We start from the raw sequence: 18,426 nt of genomic DNA on the forward strand, positions 1-18,426 counted from the left end.
AATTGCACACATTACATTGGGACTACACTAACCGTGCTGCCCACATTCCTTTGACAAGTTAGATGCTCATTGTGTATGTCTTTTATCTCCAGACTTCACTGAGTTATCTTTAGCAAGGAGGAGCAGTAGTATAGGGGCCTACACAGAAAATGCCCCTAAATCGTAATGGTCTTAAATTAGACCAAGGTGATAAGGGCTACCGAAAGGGTAAGTCAATAAGGCCTGACATCAAGAGCAATGTGGTAAAATGTGATCCCCTTCTCTCTTACCTTAATAGCGTTATTAAATAGCCTTCCAACGTTTTGGAAGCAGCCATTTTGTGTCTGACGATTTGAGAGCCACAGAAGAGATTCTGACAATGCTTGAGGATCGATGTATATATGAGATTTAGCTCGGGCGAAGGACTTCACAACAAAGGCTGTCAGCCTGGGGGGACAAGTCAGAGTATACAGTAGTTTAAACTTTAAACGTTATGGTTGGCATAGCTCTGCATAGGTAAGGTTAATATGTACACACGCACACACACACACACACACACACACACGACCCATCATGTACACACAGTAGAGATCCATATTCACGACAATTCATCCTATAAATTCATTTGTAAAATGTCTAATTCCTGCTGAATTTATAGACTGAATATTGCCCAGTCCCCCAACATGGCGGCCTACTGTATACTCTGTGTAAGTGGAGAGGTGGCCACACATTAGAATTAATTCAGGTCCGAATGCACAATTACAACGGGTTGTGCAATGCATTGTGTGTGTTTGTTTGTGCACATTGAGGTATTTAGGTACAATTATGATCCAATGCGCGGCCCGCTGGTCTTCTTAGGTGGATCCTGTGATCTTATGTACTGCACACATGATCTGGAGATGGTACTAATGACGAGTACGCTGGCAGTTGCAGCTTTAACGATTGCTCTTATGTGATATTATTACACACATAGGGCGGGATGTATTAAAATACATCGCCGCCCTTCGCGGCCCCCCGCCGTGATGACGCCGCATATGTACTAACATATGCGGCTGGCATCGCGATGCGGTGACGGAGGCCCCCCGCGATACCTGGAATGTGGTGTGCGGGGGTCTCAGTCACCTCCCAGCCGGCTCCTGCATCCCTCACGCCGGGAATAGCTAAGCAAGCTGTCCCCGGTGCCTCCTCCTCCCCCCTGCAGCCGGAAGGATGTCCGGCTGCGTCACTAGGGGGAGGAGGGGTTTACCTTCCAGGGTCCAGGAGGACCCTTCAGGAAGGTAAGCCAGAGGGGGGGTCGGCGAGGCGGCGGGTTTGCGTCGGCGGGCGGCGAAAAGAAACCCATAGGCTTCTATAGGGTATCGCCCATAGGCCCTGAATGCCCGCCTCCGCTAAACGCCGAATATCCCCGCAGCACTGCGAATGAATGTTTTTTTGCAATGCGAACGCCCCGTGGACGCCCTACTTTTTGCGAGTGCCTCAGAGACTATACAAGTCTCCGAAGATGCCCACATTGAAGCCCTGCACATGCCGGGCGAGCAAACTCCTGCCCCACTGCCGCCTCATGAATGTCCCCGTCGGCATGCAAATGAATGTGTACACTTACACATCCATTCGCATGCGGGCATATGTGCGAAAAATCACGCGGCATCTCTTCAGCTATCACGATCTCCTGCTCCCCTCTCATTGACCCCCACGCCAGCGGGACATTGCCAGTCTCCAAATAGCTGGACAGTGGGGAGGTATGGGCATGGGTGGTGGTCACACCATCAGATCGGCGAGGCAGAGGTTCTGTATCATACTCTATGTCAAGATCTCAAGTATTAATGAGCGATAAAGCGGAGAAGTTACCCAAAGCTTTTAACTGTCATTTCGTACTGTGTGCAAGATAACTGACAGTTAGAAGCTTATGATTGGTTTGGGCAACTTGTACTCTCTATCTCTCTTCAAGGCTTGATACATTTCCTAGCTTTCCTTTAAGGAGGAAGGCGAGCTGGCTAATGATCTGCTTATCCCCTCTCCCCCCGATAATGTCCATACCAGGTATTTCCTTCTCCAAACCGTGGTCCAAATGCGCTGTAAGACCCATCATAGTGTTTGTATGACAGTTGTCTCTGGTATCCTGTAAACAAGCACAGAACATGAAGCTCAGAATGAGAGGAAAATCTATCACGTAAATCTGCTGGTCTCTGATGAACTGACAAATGATGCTGCATTATCAGCAACATTAGAGGTGCACAACGCACATACAGTATAAGGCACATTTATACATTGTGAGATGAGGGTGTCTCCTCACAGCCCCACACCTTCCCCACATGAATGTATGACACTGGTCTACTCTTTCCTTGACTGTATGTAATACCTGTTTCACATCGCACCTAATAACCAGGTACAAGCCGGTTTCTTGCCGGTTTGACCCGGTAATTAGTGCAATGTGAAAGGGGTTACCTAGGTAGCAACATGGCAATACCAGTAAAAAAGAAGGGTTCTTACTGGTTCGTTGCCATGTTGCTGTGCAGTGTGAAAGGGTTAAAAGGGGTCGAGCAACCCATTTCCCATTTACACTATGGAGGAGGTAGCACTTTGAGCAGCGCCAGCTCTAAGTGCTGCCTCCTCCCCTGCCCCCGATGGCGCACCTACACTCCACCGCGACCCCTGATGACATTTATCATCATTTGCATACGCGCGTACGGCCACAAAATCCGACCATCAAAATTATTTTTTTTTAGGTGTCCACAAAGAAGTCAGTCTGTACTGTCTTTTATTTGCTTTGCTAGTGTCTGAGAACGTGGCGGGCACTGAAGTCATGTGACGTCAGGCCTCCGACCCGTGCACACATTGGGATCCCCAGCATATTTCTGGGTGCACACACCGTTTTTAGGGGAACGTCCAGGAAAAGTTAGGCGTCCCCATGCGTCAGCCCCCTGTCTGCAAACGCCTCAGCGACTGTGATAGTTGTACATGTGTATATTCGCCAATACAATGATCGGAGCCGCGCATCATTGGTCCCTGGACCGAATTCGGCTCATAGCGAACCAACGTGTAATAAGCTGCAGATATCTACCAGTAGTCAAGTAGCTCAGGGCCTTTGATTGGATCTCTGGAGTCAGCTGATTAGTTTTATTGAGATACTCCAAAATGTAGATATTGGGTGTAAAAAGGACCATATTCTGCTCCCCGCATCCATATGGCATCTGCAGCAGACTCCCCAGATTCTGCATGGCTGTGCCCATAACATCACCTAAAAGAGAGATAAATAATCATAAATAAAATTAAGGTATTTGCTGGTTTTACAGAGCATCTGGAACATTTAACTGTACAATGTACTATAAAGTACATCAGAGTTGGTTGGCCCCCCAGTGAATAAGTATCTAGTTTCGGCAGTGCGGGGACAACTGAATTGGACTATTTGTTCTGTTTCAATGTTTATTATCAGGCTATCAGATTATACTGTAGAAGACTGTTTTGTTTTTGGCTGAAACTAAACCCGTTTTTGAGCAAAAAGACATGTGATCTGGGACAAGTTCCTGGACCAATGTGTTTTCATGAAAACAAAAAAAAGAAACATTGCCCCAAGGACCGGCTATCAGAGTTTTTGTTTTGCGTGCTTGAGGCAATATCTCCAATACGTGCCAGCTATCAGGGCTAATTGGACAGCCCCAGGGGGATCCCTGGAAATTCACAGTGGCAAATATGATACTGTGTAATATATTATTATCTGTAAGGCACCTTCCTGTACGATTGACATGGGTGAGATATCATCTGTGAAGAAGATCTGATTAACTCACCAATCACTGAGAAGTAAGCGCGGGAAGAACCTTCCACCACAAGGCCTGGGAGCTTCAGAGAGACCTCTTCCGTTATATCAGAGCCTGTGTACCAAGATCGGGGGACAGAGATCATCACCGTCAGTGTGTGCACTAACCCATACTAACTGTATTGTTACAACTGGTCTACGAGAAACCACTTTATAGCTGTACTGTGTTTTCAGTCTGTATTCAAAACAATGCTTAATAAAGTTATTAAAAAGATAATACTAATGCTGTGTACACATGGTGCGATGTTGTTCGTGATTCGCTCCCGGAATTGAATCGAACAGCAAGCAAAATGCATTTGATTTGGACCATATAGTCAGTGGTGTAAGTTTGTCGCAGTTGCCCGGAGGCAAGATAAAAATGTTGCCCCCCCAACACACATACCATCTTATATAAATATATGTATGTATGTGTGTATGTATGTTATGGATATTATGTTTAGAATAAAGAGAGTGTGACATTTATGGTCTTGCTAGGAGAAGGAGTCAGCCACAGAAGTGATATCAACAGCTTTCAATTAACTTATTCAAACTCACAGGGGAGGAGAGGTGCCCTCTTGGGAGCAGGAGCCCGGTGGCAGATGACTCCATTGCCTCCCAGAGTTCTGCCTCATAGAACAGATCTGTACTACAGTATTTAGTCTTGCTTTTACAGTCTATTTCACTGTTTGATTTACACTAAACGGGAGCAAGCACCGGTAAAAATAGGTATCGAATGAGGCTGAAATTGTTTCGATTTGTCGTTTCGATTTCAATTTTAACTATATAGTCAATATATGTGCACACAGCTTAACACTGGCGTTGTGGTAGGTATGCGAGTGTTAGAAATAAACATCTTCTGAATTTACCTTTCCCACAGATCATAGCGCTCTGCGTCTCTTCTTTTTGGACACCCTCTGGCTACAATAAAAGGAATATAGAAATTACTCTGCAGTTCTGCATTTATAAAATGTAATAATTTTTGGTGTGCTTATCTCACCCCAGTTCCTGCAAAGTGATACCATTTACTACTATAGTGGTACTGGAACTAAAAAGTGATACAATAGTGGTACTGGAATTACAGTACAATCATTAAATATACACACAGTTGTGTACTCTCCTAGATTTGCCAGGAGGCTCCTGAAAATTGGGTGGTGCTCCTGGCCTCCCACAACTCCCCTGCCATGGTCCGTGGAAGTGGGCATCTGCGGTGGCCAATGAAGCAATTCTGTGATTCACACTGAATTGTGTTATTTTAGCCCCGCCCCCTAATTTACAATGCCGGTGGTTTCGCAATGGCTTGATTGTGTCTCTTCACCCCCAGATTGTCCCCTTTTATAGAGCCACACTCCCTTCCAAGCCAGACATAAACTGTACCTGAGTGAATTGACAAAATAAAATATATAATGGTACAATATTCGTTTAATGGACTGCAAAAATGAGTTGTTTGAGTTAAATACACAAAAGATCTCAACTACTTCTGCAATTTTAGGGATGTAGTCATAATTTAGAATGTAAGCTCTAACGAGCAGGGCCCTCTCTCCTCATGTACTTGTCTTAGAATATATCTCTGCCACTGTTATAATTGCATCAGTGTCCACTGTTGCAACTGTCTTTTATTTACCGTGTACTTGTCCTAATTTGCATTTGTACTGTAAATCACAATCTTCAGGGCCGGTGCAAGGCTTCTCAGCACCCTAGGCAAAACTTCAAGCTACTCCCCCCCCCTCATTTTTTTTAGATCATGTGGTCATCCAATCCCCATGACCCCCCCCCCCCCCGGAAGGTGGCCAAGTTCCCTGCTTTTCCTCTGCACCCTCCCCTTTGCCACCCACAATAGAGTACAAGGAGGAGGGGGCAGCAATGTAGGAAGTATGATTTAAGGGAAAGTATGGAGGTGAGTCTTAGAAGTTCAACAGCAGCCACCTGCATTAAGTACAACAAGGATCCTCATAGACATCCTAAATGTTTTGATTTGCAGACTTGGTGGCACCCCCCAGATCCTGGCACCCTAGGCAGCTGCCTAAAGCTGCCTAGTGGTAGAGCCGGCCCTGACAATCTTTCTTGTATTGTTCTTTGCTCATCTATGTATTGTCAGGCGCTGCGGAACCCTTGTGGCGCCATATAAATAAACGTTAATAATAATAAAATAATGTTATGTTTACACTGTTGATATATTGTCAACACCACAATCTAATTCTCTCTGCACGTTACATCTGCCCCACCTGCAGTGTTACATCTGCACCACCTGCAGGGTTTTGTCCATTTTGAGACAGAATTTGCCTTTGAGAGTGAACCAGAATAACCCCCAAAGTCCGTTAATGTCGTGTTTTTGCTGTATTATTCTTACCTCAACCAGAATATGTTTGGTGATTGTATCCTTTCTCCCTTGTGCTGGATTCAGAATCTCATTGCCACACAGACCAGCTCCCGGCAGAGTCTGAGCACTGACTGTAAAGTTCACTTCTCCTGAAACCAAAGATTTAGGAGTGAGAAGTGGGTTCTGCGTGTAACCTTCTTCATCATTTCCTAAGGTGCCCACTGTGGCTTCACAGACAGTTCAGTAGTTTCAGACATACAGTAAATCTCAGCAAACTGTCCCCGATTCTAATTAGCATGCAATAACCTCTATTATTCTTTTTAATTTCTGAACATTAATTGGCATTCATTTATATAGTGCCTGCATATTCCAGCAAACTTTTTTTTCCAAAAAGTTAAACAAGTCTAGGTAACATCAATAACAGACTTACAGAGAGGTAAGTGTGCCTTGCTCCCGGGCTTAGAATGTATAGGAGAATAGGATTTGATGCATGAGATTTAGAACTTTATATTGCATATTTAACTATCCAGATGACAAGAGTAAAACGTACTTACTGAGCTGTATGATGTAATCATTCAACAATATTGACAAAATAGTGATTAGGAGTCAGAGGTTGTTTGAGGTACTTGTGGATTATCACGGCTCCCACGATGGCCATCGTATGCGAAAAAAATCGCATCGCATCGCATGCGATTGCATACGATTTTTCACTGAAAAGCATCCAAATGCATTGGAATGAGTATGAAACATGTTCAATGGCCCCCAAATGGCATTTTTGAGGCTGTACCACCCCCACTATCAACGCGAACCCGAAGCGTGGCGAGCGCAGCGAGCCTGCGAGGGGCGGCGGTACGCGTCCTACGACCTTTTCATACCCCCACTATCCACGGCGGCGTGGAGTTGAGAACAGAAAGTGTGGCGAGCATAGCGAGCCACCGAGCCCGAAGCGTGGCAAGGGCAGCGAGCCCCGTGAGGGGACGCGGATACCTTCACAGGTATCCGCGTCCCCTCACGGGCTTCACAGGTGTCCGCGTCCCCTCGCGGGGCTCGCTGCGCTCGCCACGCTTCGGGCACGGTGGCTTGCTGCGCTCGCCACACTTTCTGTTCTCAACTCCACGCCGACGTGGATAGTGGGGGTATGAAAAGGTCGTAGGACGCGTACCGCCGCCCCTCGCGGGCTCGCTGCGCTCGCCACGCTTCGGGTTCGCGTTGATAGTGGGGGTGGTACAGCCTCAAAAATGCCATTTGGGGGCCATTGAACATGTTTAATACTAATTCCAATGCATTTAAATGCTTTTTAGTGCAAAATCGTATGCGATCGCATGCGATCAAATCGCATGCGATGCGATTGCATACGATTTTGACAAAAACCTGCAAAAATCTGTAAAAATCGCATCGCATCGCATGCCATCGCCAGCAACTATATATCGCATGCGATGGGAGCCTTGATAATCCACAAGTACCTGTTTGAGTATTAACTGTGTAATTTGTGGTAATTGGGTAGGATAGTTCAGGGAGGTGAGACTTCAGGAAATGTTTGAGGGTTTAAGTCTTGCTGTGCACATGCTGCATGCTTCCATGATCCAACTTTGCTTAAATATTGTATATTTATAAATGCCTCTACATTTGTGATCAAAGTGAGGTGATGTCATTGCTTACAGTCTGTGAGTGCTAGTGACATCACCTCGGTACTGGTGAATTATCAGGAGTAATGCCCACCATAGCGTTAATTATTACAATTATTAAATATTACAGCTATTACAAGTAACCTACAATTTTTCTGACCTGTATAAAAGCACAAAAATATAGCCTCATGTTTTTATCTTGTCACTTGCTTCTGATAGCCGCATAATATACAATAGTGTATGCATTATCTTTTATATATACAGGTGCGTAACTATAATGCCTTAACGTTATGATCCATAGTAGTGACGTAGTTTATTTACGGATTGTACGGATGGTGTAATGGTTAGCATTACTGCCTCAAAGCACTAAGGTCATAGTTTGATTCCTACTAACAGGGCCGGAGTGGCCATCTGGCCCTTCTGGGGTGTCCCCTAATGTGTAAGGCCCCTTTTTCTGATACCACGCCTCCTTCCCATGAGACCACGCCCCCTTTTTGCTGCGCGGCTTTGCTGCGCAAGGGTCCCGTCTGCTACGGGTGGGCCTGTGTGCTCAAAATGCCAGGGCCAATTTCTGGTCCCAGTCCGGCCCTGCCTAACAAGGCCCTAACTGTACAGAGTTTGTATATTCTCCCAGTTTCCATTGGGTGCTCCGGTTTCCTCCCACAATCCCAAAATATACTGATAGTCTAATTACAAAATTAACCCTAGAATGTCTATGTGTGCGTGTACATGTGGTAGGGAATATAGAGTGTAAGCTCCACTGGGGCAGGGACTGATGTGAATGTTCAAATATTCTATGAAAAGCGCTGCGGAATATGTGTGTGTGATATATAAGAAACTGGTAATAAATAATAAATACATTTAATGAACCCTAGTAATGCCCAAGTTCACATGTAGGGCTGTCAATACACATTGGGGGTTATTCTGATTCAATCGGAAAGGCACAATCACTCTCTAATGGACAAAACCATATGCACTGCAGCTGGGGCTGATGTAACATGCAGAGAGGGTTAGATTTGGGTGTTTTATTGTTTCTGTGCAAGGTAAATACTGGCTGCTTTATTTTTGTATTGCAATATAGATATCAGTTTGAAGTACAAACCCCACCCAAATCTAATTCTCTCTGCACATGTTACATCAGCCCTACCTGCAGTGCACATGGTTTTGCCCATTAGAGAGTGATTGTGCCTTTCCGAGTGAATCAGAATAACCACCATTATGCAACAAAGTAGTCCCAATTCATATGTCCCCAGTTCATATTATGCCAAACTATAGTGCACCATATTGTGCACCATTACAGTGCCCCCATTTCATATTGTGACACATTACAGTGCCCCAGTTCATTTAACGATGTAACATTATAATGCCCTCCAGTTTATATTTATACTAAATTATAGGGAGAGGGAACAGGATGCCTACATAATATTCAGAAATGTTGTAATACACTGCTCAAAAAAATAAAGGGAACACTTAAGCAACACAATGTAACTCAAAGTCAATCACACTTCTGTGAAATCAAACTGTCCACTTAGGAAGCAACACAGATTGACAATCAATTTCACATGTTGTGGAAATAGAATAGGCAACAGGTGGAAATTATAGGCAATTAGCAAGACACTCCCAATAAAGGAGTTGTTCTGCAGGTGGTGACCACAGACCACTTCTCAGCTCCTATACGTTCTGGCTGATTTTTTGGTCACTTTTGAAAGCTGGTGGAGCTTTCACTGTAGTGGTAGTATGAGACAGAGTCTACAACCCACACAAGTGGCTCAGGTAGTACAGCTCATCCAGGATGGCACATCAATGAGAGCTGTGGCAAAAAGGTTTGCTGTGCCTGTCAGCGTAGTGTCCAGAGAATGGAGCCAGTACATCAGGAGACATGCAGGAGGCCGTAGAAGGGCAACAACCCAGCAGCAGGACTGCTACCTCCACCTTTGTGCAAGGAGGAACAGGAGGAGCACTGCCAGAGCCCTGCAAAATGACCTCCAGCAGGCCACAAATGTGCATGTGTCTACACAAACGGTTAGAAACAGACTCCATGAGGGTTGTATGAGGGCCCAACGTCTACAGCTGGGGGATGTGCTTACAGCCCAACACCGTTCAGGATGTTTGGCATTTGCCAGAGAACACCAAGATTGGCAAATTCGCCACTGGCGCCCTGTGCTCTTCACAGATGAAAGCAGGTTCACACTGAGCAAGTGACCATGTGAAAGAGTCTGGAGATGCCAAGGAGAACGTTCTGCTGCCTGCAACATCCTCCAGCATGACCGGTTTGGCATTGGGTCAGTAATAGTGTGGGGTGGCATTTCTTTAGTGGGCCGCACAGCCCTACATGTGCTCGCCAGAGGTAGCCTGACTGCCATTAGGTACTGAGATGAGATCCTCAGACTCCTTGTGAGACCATATGCTGGTGCGGTTGGCCCTGGGTTCCTCCTAATGCAAGACAATGCTAGACCTCATGTTTCTGGAGTGTGTCAGCAGTTCCTGCAAGACAAAGGCATTGATGCCATGGACATCTGGGACATCATTTCGCGCTCCATCCACCAACGCCACGTTGCACCACGGACTGTCCTTTAGTCCAGGTCTGGGAAAAGATCCCTCAGGAGACCATCTGCCACCTCATCAGGAGCATGCCCAGGCATTGTAGGGAGGTCATACAGGCACGTGGAGGCCACACACACTACTGAGCCTCATTTTGACTTGTTTTAAGGACATTACATCAAAGCTGGATCAGCCTGCAGTGTGTTTTTCCACTTTAATTTTGAGTGTGACTCCAAATCCAGACCTTCATGGGTTAATAAATGTGATTTCCATTGATCATTTTTGTGTGATTTTGTTGTCAGCACATTCAGCTATGTAAAGAACAAAGTATTTAATAATAATATTTAATTCATTCAGATCTAGGATGTGTTATGTTAGTGTTCCCTTTATTTTTTTGAGCAGTGTATTTTGTTTGAGGTTTATTTTGATTCTCACCTAGGGACTTCAGAGTCACTTCCCAAGATACAGTCACTCTGCCATTCACATCCACGCAGTAACCTTCTTCCTCTGCCTTTGTGCTTTTAGCTGTGAACATATCAGAGTTTTCCAAGGTAACATCCACCTGGGAAGCGGAGAAGACTGTGGTAATTCAGAAGAGGACAGCAAATTATGTCAGGTCACATCATGAAGCCTAGTGACAACTTACCCGGATGGCTTGGTCGAGGTAATTAAACACGCTAGCTCTCAGAATGAACGTCTCACCCCGGACGGCTGAATAAGGCAAAGTTGTGTCAAGGAAGAAAGGCTGGAACGTAACGAGAGATACTGGTTCTGAAAGACCAAACCCAGCTTCTTCTGCCGTACAGAACATCCCAACGTTCCATGCTGTTATACTGTCTGGTACAGTCAGTTTTAGGTTAGCTTGTCCATGGGAGCTACAGAAAAAGTCATATAGTAACAAAATGAGGAATTTAGACATTGTGGCATGAATGTAAAGGCAACTCAGAAATCTTAAGATTTATATGGATTGTGTTAATTGATGATGAAAGTGAATTGAGCAGTTACGTCTCAGTGTTTGAGCATTGCCACAGAAACTTCAATTCTAGATTTTAAGAAGATTGTTATAAATGTGAAAGTAGTAATAATATACAATAATATAGTAGAGTTGAAGGATGATTGTATAATATGATCTGGTTTGTAACCCAACCCAATGTATTTCCAGATTTACAGTACACTAGCCGCATAAACTTTTACAAGGTTATAGTAGTTATTTTAGAATATCCTTATGAATATATCTCTATTTATAGATATATATAATACATATATACTAAAAAGCCCGCTCAAAGCAAATGCTTCGAAAGCTAGTCTGTTACCTTGTGATTGCCTCTGAGAGAGAAAGAGATGTAGTTTCACTTGCTGCCATCAGATGGCAGTACACACAAAGAATGTATAGTATCACCGTTGCATCTCGATTCACACTAGCAACTTGCCAGTGACCTTTTGTAGTTTCAAATCATGTGGTATACAAGCCCACACTGATGAACAGTGAGGTACGAGAGGTATTTCATTTTTTTGATACTTTTACGTGGTAAATAATATTTTTATTAAAAACAATATTGCACCATGAAGCGCTTCCTTCTGCTTCTACTTACAGATGTACTTTAATCCCGTGTGGTTCCCGGGATTCCCCTATCAGTTGGAAGCTGCAGTCTCATATTAATTAAAGACCTGTTGCCAGGAAAAGAGGACTCGGCTGGAGTGTACTATTTTTTTTTTTTTATAAATTCTTTATTTATTCAATTTTTTAGAGTATACTCATATTAATGGGACTATAGACACTGAGCGTGTATAAGGTCCTACAAACTAGGCCTTACAGTTAGCGCACCTTTAAGTTCTTGGTTTTTGTGTATATATCAGTAACGTGTGTTGGGGTGAGGCAGGTGAGGTACAGCCTTTCCTGTGATACTAGGGTATATGCCAAAGTTGTGAATTTATAAAGTATGTCAAAAATACAAAGAATATAAAAAAAAAAAAAAAAAATTATTCTAATCATTTTTATAGTCAAAACTCTGGAGTAAAAAGTCTATGGCAGGCGAGGCAGTGCCTCACCTGGCTACCTTTTCTGCACATCTCTTATCAAAAATCAGCAAATCTCCAGCAGTGTATACTGCTGCATATGTGTATAATGCCGGCATGTACCCCAGGCTCATATATTGTGTTAATATCTGGCTCTGGTACTTTCCTGGGACTCGAGCCATTTACCGCACGTCCCTGGTATATATATATATATATATATATATATATATATATATATATATATATATATATATATATATATATACACATACATACTAGGGTCGTGAGCCTCACCCACATCACTGCAGTGTGTTGGGTGCTGTTGGTGGCCCTTGTTAATTATCTGTTTTATTAACTTTTACTTATAGCTTCCCTCCTCTTTGAAGCCCAGCATCTCCTGACCACCCCATGTTCTTCCACCACCCCTTCTACCACTAATGCAACATACATGAACTTGAGAGCTCATGTATACAGTCACATAGTTTGCAGCTCAGGAATAGGGTGTTTGACTGGAAAGCATCAGGTTAGGAGTTTGAATCCTGGGAATGGCTGTATATTTAATTGTGTTATTTAATAAAGGTAAAAAGAGTATTTGTGTAAATGGTCTTGCAGAGTTCTATTACAAATTTGTGTGCATAATTATATTTTCTCTAGGACCAGTTTTTTTATGCTCCATTCCCTGCTTGGGCTCTGCTTGTGTGTGTGTGTGTGTAATATACATATATATATATATATATATATATATATATATATATATATATATATATATATATATATATATATATATATATATTGGGAGAAAGAACAAGAGGGGCGTAAAAGATGATTTTTATTACAGGTAAAAACAGTACCACGTCTGAGCAACAAAGTACCCGTACCGTTAATTTCAACACTGTGGGCTGGGTACCACAAGATATCAATATTGACAACCAGGCATAACTCCTACCACCACGCCGGGGCGCCGCCGGGAACCACGAACCCCCGCTGGAATCACCAAAGGCTCAGGCAGCGTGTCAGGATACCGGACGGGAACAGCAGTTGGGGAGAGAGCCGGGCAGTAGAACAGAGCGGACGTCACAGGCCCCGCCCTAACGCGTTTCGTAGTAAAACTTCGTCAAACACTGAATCATGATTCAGTGTTTGGAATCCAGGAGAGCACATCCGGTTTCACCACCACTTTCAAATATTTGTTGGTGTCAATTCCTCAAATTCTGCGCCTGAGGTCATCTAATCTCCCTTAGAAGCTATTCTCGGAAAAATCAGTGGACTTAGTTTCCACATTAGATACTCATTCATGGTAATTTCCAATGATCCTATTGTCGAATCTACCTTCAATTTATGAGAACAGACCGCTATATATGTATCCCACTTAAGGAACCTATATCGGTGTGAAATTCCTGTGTATTGTTCTGCTGTCAAAATGCCCCTGATGAAGTCAATTTGTTGACGAAACGCGTTGGGCTCATATCGGAGGTTATTCTGATCGGAGCGGCCAAACGTGCGTACGTTCCATATTAACGTACGCTCTCCGTACGCGGCCGTTGGGGTTAAGTCCACCCACAAATCAGCCGCATACGTACGGCCAGAAACAACGCCTAAGGGGAGTGGCGTACAATTGAACGTACGCCAACGTACACGAACGGATCAGCCCTTAGACGCCGACAACTGGCGTACAACAGAGCGTACGCCACCGTTTACGGACGTCTCTCGTCCGTCTTCCCACCGACTTCTTGCGGCTATCTGAGCGTACGCCAGCTTGCACGGACGGGTCCCTATTGTTTTCAATAGAAAACTCAGCTTATGTCACCGCTCGTGAGAGTGAGCGTACGTCCGTGCACGCTGGCATACCCTTCACATATATGGACCTGCAAATCTTGCCTTTCAACTAGAATTCTGACAATTAATTAATTATTCTAATTGTTATTCAATTATTGTTTTCTATTAACTCAATTGTCTACCTTAATAAAGACCCTAATAAAACAACATTTTAACCCTCATTACATGTATGGGTGAGGTAGACAAACAAGGGTCAAAAGGTACATTTGTGTAGGAATGCATATGTGTCCTCCCTAAAAAAAGATGTGTGAATCGGCCAAACATGATAAAATTGCTTGTGGACAAACATGTTTAACTTTGTACATAAATATGATTTTACAGTGTCATAATCAGATGTAGGAATCCTTTGTTAGAGAGATGTGAGTGCAATAATGTGATTGGTGGCATCTTACATGCAGAGTGTAGTAAAATCCAATTCATAGCAGATCAGATAGTGTTACAGGTCTGTATTTTGGGTACTATACAAAGATTGTGTGCAAAATAGTGGGCATGGGCTTAAAACATTGCTGAAACATCCTTTGTAGGTGTTAGATGTGGTTTATGTTATTGTATCATAAATACAAAACCTATGTTTGTATTAGAGTGAACACGTTGACACATGTCGACTTGTGTAGATTGAGTGTGCTACTGTGTAAAGTCTATGAAAACAGGTAGTGAATGCGTATAACTGTTTAACAAATAGCTACCTTAGCATATATAAGCAGGTCTTAAAAAGATTCTTACCTTAAATTAAACAAACCTTTAAATGTCGAGAAGTATAGAAAGATAAGCTTCCAATGTGTTTGAGTGCTGTGTGTGGCTTGCAGGTAGTGAAATCATGGTTTGGACTTAATAGACTGCAGCATTGCTTATTACATTCAGGTGTATGTGTTTGAGTTGTAATCAGCGTAAATTAGCAAACCCAGGCGCACGCTGGCATGCGGTATCTGTAGGGGTGGTCTGAGGTGGCGGTTGGCGGCCGCCTGTTTTGTGTCCGAAATTAACGGTGCTTTAGCCGATCGTGCGGTAGTAGCACCGTTCATTTTTGGTGCACACCCCCGTGTACGCCCATATTTACGCCCATTTTCCCTCATTATTTCGGCCGCTCCCCTCATCACGCCCCTATGCCGCCCCCAATGCCCGTACTCTCGCGTACAGGTTTTTTCGCACGGAGAGACCCGTCCGTAAGCGTTGTGGAGTGTTCGCGCCTGCGCATTGGCGATTGTACGCATGCGCAGATCATTAAAAACCCCGGAACGTACGCGTACGGCCCGGCCGCACCAACCAGAATAAGGCCCATCATCACTGAGAAGACATCTTTTAAAATAAAAAGATTTTTTTATTGTTAATGGAAAATTCCTTTTCTGTACTATTATTATAGATTTGTTTGGTGTTGGATAAAAAATCATTATCCTGTACTTTAGGAAGGGCGCATTCTGGGAATCCTTTTCTTTCTTTCTATATATATATATATATATATATATATATATATATATATATATATATATATATATATATATATATATATATATATATATATATATATATATATATATATATATATATATATATATATATATATATATATATATATATATATATATATATATATATATATATATATATATATATATATATATATATATATATTACATTTTTTATTTACAAGCATCTTTATGCCCTTAAGCATCTTTAATAAATTATAATAAAAATAATAATAATTGACTCACTCGGTCTCAACTGATTCCCACAGCCAGGTTTCTGGGAAAAAGTTTCTCACGGTTTCAATAATTTCATTGGACACAGCCAACCCCGCTTCCATGGAAATAGAGCTAGACATAGCCATTGGACGTTGCACTACTGGATTAAACACATAGTAATAGTTATACACAATAATAGATTAGTACATAAAAAAGTGGAAGGCTCACATAGGTCAGTAGAAAGCTCTATGTTCCTTAATTGCAAAACTACTCTATGTCCCTTTCTGTGGAAGTTTTCAATATCAGTGACTGGCACTTTCTCTTAGGTCCCTTAGTTTTCACTGAAGGAAATGACCATTAGGTTAACACCAGTGATATATGAACAATCCTCTGATATAAATTAGGATTGAGCAGTTTGGATTCCTAGGAATCCGGCCTGCTCAGAACTTTGGGGATCCGAGTCTAGCCGAGCCGAGGCGCGCTCTGCTTTTCCCGTAGACTAAGGCACTGAGGGTTTAGTGCCACCCACCAGCCAATCAGGAGCAGAGATTTCACAAAGCCTGTATGGCTGGTGGGCAGAACTAACACCTGGTTCAGGGTAGGAGCCGAGAATGTAAACACACATCTCATTCTCAGCTCCTGTCTCGGGGATGACTACAGCCTAAGAAGGGGACCGATCTTCACCGAAGGCCTCAGTGAGTATAATTTCCTTCAACAGGTACCCGCAATTGGATTCTACTGGACAAGAAGACTGTCTAGAAGCGGAAGAGGTCACGGCTCATCCACCAACAGAGAAAGCAAAATTTATCTGCTGTATTCTGGAAGCTTCTCTATCCTTCTGTCAGCAGTACTCCCTCAGCAGACTATGTAAACTTAGAATTAAACTTCTTGCAAGCTACTGCCATAATGTGTCCCCAAACAAGCAGACAATATACACACAAAGTATAGTATAGTTAGTGAAGAAACACTGACAGGAGAGACAGTAGATATAAGGAAAACTGGCACTGGCTTAACTGTGCTATTGTGTAAATAAGTGCTCTGACCTAAATTTGTAGACAGCCCAAACTGTCTCACCTGGCTCCAAACCTCCACTGTGTCATTCACAGAACTTGGGTAGAGCTGTAGCCGGATGGACACTGGAGAACAGGAGCTGACAGACAAGCTGGTGCTTCCAGCAGCGTGCAGAGGCGCCAAATGAAATAAAATGTCAGCCAGCACCACCCTGTGAGGCCAGAGTAAAGCCAGAACCACAGGGAGCCTACCCTGTTATAAGCTCCTCCCTCTCAGGCTGCTCTGTCTTCATGGCGCCAGTTTTTGACAAAAAACTCTGCTAGCACCGCCTGTATTTTGACTGACCTACTCCACTTAAGGAGAGGTCAGGCTATACTCACAACTGTCTAGCTGGCCGGTTGGAGGTGTGGCTGGGGGAGGGTCATAAAGCCACCGCGTGTGGGGCATTGATACCTCACAGAGGCCCTTATTCTGGTTGGTGCGGTCGAGCCGCATATGCGGCTCCGTCCGCACCAGACGAATCCCCGCCCACCCTACGGATCGCCACGGCCGTCCGTACACGGACGGCTGGCGATCCGCATAAAAATGGTGGAGGCTACGCCTCCACCATGGTAGGAGCTGCCCCCTGCATTCGATGGTCGTCGACCATCGAAGGCAGGTCCGCACGCCGTGGCAGCTCCCGCAAGCTGAGACCACACGGACAATCGTCCGTGTGGTAGCTTGTATGGGGGCTGAAAGCTGACATCCGGCGACATCAGCTTTCCGCCCCCATGAGTTGCGTCATGCCCTCATTAGCATGCGTACGCCCCGCGTTTGCATGGGAACGCCCATGAAACGCGGGGCGTATACATAGGGAAATGAGGGCATGAAGCCCCTCACTCCCCTATACGCCCCCTTTGCGGCGTAGTAACGTTATGTGCGGCGAATTCGCCTGCACATGCGCAGATTGACCTCTGCGCATGTGCAGACGGAAAACATCGGCGGTACGGCCGCACGCGGGCCGTACCGCACCAACCAGAATAAGGGCCAGAGACTGTGGTCTCTTCAGCCGGGATCGGGGCGCAATGCACTTAGCTGCGGCCAGGTCCCCCCGGCAGCACCCACGTAGCAGGCAGGTAGTGAGAGCATCCTACCTGCCTGTCCTCAAGTGTAAAACTTGCTGCTTTTTTTATAATTAATGACATTTGCCCAGGAGTAAGCTTAGTGTGTGACCAGCTCCCGTAGGGCACAATCTAAGACTGCCGGGGAGGGGAAGTAGAAGGGGAGGAGTTGGCAACACTCATTTACATTTAAAGTGCCTATGCTTCCTGTAGTCGCCCTTCTATTCCCCACTGAAGCTCCAGTGAAACCTAGTGGTTGAAGGAGAAACAGGCAAATTCAGATATTTTTGACTAAAAGTCTAAAAAAACTCATTCTATTTCATGTCACCCAATATCTCAATAATATTGCCTAGAAGCCATTATCCATTTGAAAAACAGCCAGAGATATATCAGCTCCTATGTGTTGTGTCCCTAAACAAACTCTTCAAGTACGCATCTCACTCCGTAACAGTCATCCTGAAGATGCCAAGTCCGGGCAGTGCCGCACTTCCCACTGCTAACAGCCCCGCCCCCTCTACACAACATCATA

General features: G+C 44.2%; 1 protein-coding gene across 2 annotated transcripts in view; it reads right to left on the reverse strand.

Moving 5' to 3' along the window:
• LOC146009224 (alpha-2-macroglobulin-like) overlaps positions 1 to 18,426 on the reverse strand; it is a 90,469-nt gene that overhangs the window by 15,998 nt on the left and 56,045 nt on the right. Inside the window, exons 18-26 of one of the 2 annotated variants that reach the window (XM_083149382.1) lie at positions 15,817 to 15,943; positions 10,902 to 11,130; positions 10,691 to 10,817; positions 6,120 to 6,238; positions 4,639 to 4,690; positions 3,765 to 3,848; positions 3,041 to 3,217; positions 2,017 to 2,098; positions 270 to 426 (exon numbers count right to left, since the gene is read on the reverse strand). In XM_083149382.1, the coding sequence (XP_083005508.1) occupies positions 270 to 426; positions 2,017 to 2,098; positions 3,041 to 3,217; positions 3,765 to 3,848; positions 4,639 to 4,690; positions 6,120 to 6,238; positions 10,691 to 10,817; positions 10,902 to 11,130; positions 15,817 to 15,943 (1,154 nt within the window). Of the gene's footprint in view, positions 1 to 269; positions 427 to 2,016; positions 2,099 to 3,040; positions 3,218 to 3,764; positions 3,849 to 4,638; positions 4,691 to 6,119; positions 6,239 to 10,690; positions 10,818 to 10,901; positions 11,131 to 15,816; positions 15,947 to 18,426 lie in introns of both variants that reach the window. The other variant, XM_083149381.1, reaches the window with a different exon arrangement.

Source organism: Crinia signifera, chromosome 6, assembly GCF_055691185.1.
Source record: "Crinia signifera chromosome 6, ASM5569118v1, whole genome shotgun sequence".
In the NCBI taxonomy this organism is placed as follows: domain Eukaryota; kingdom Metazoa; phylum Chordata; class Amphibia; order Anura; family Myobatrachidae; genus Crinia; species Crinia signifera.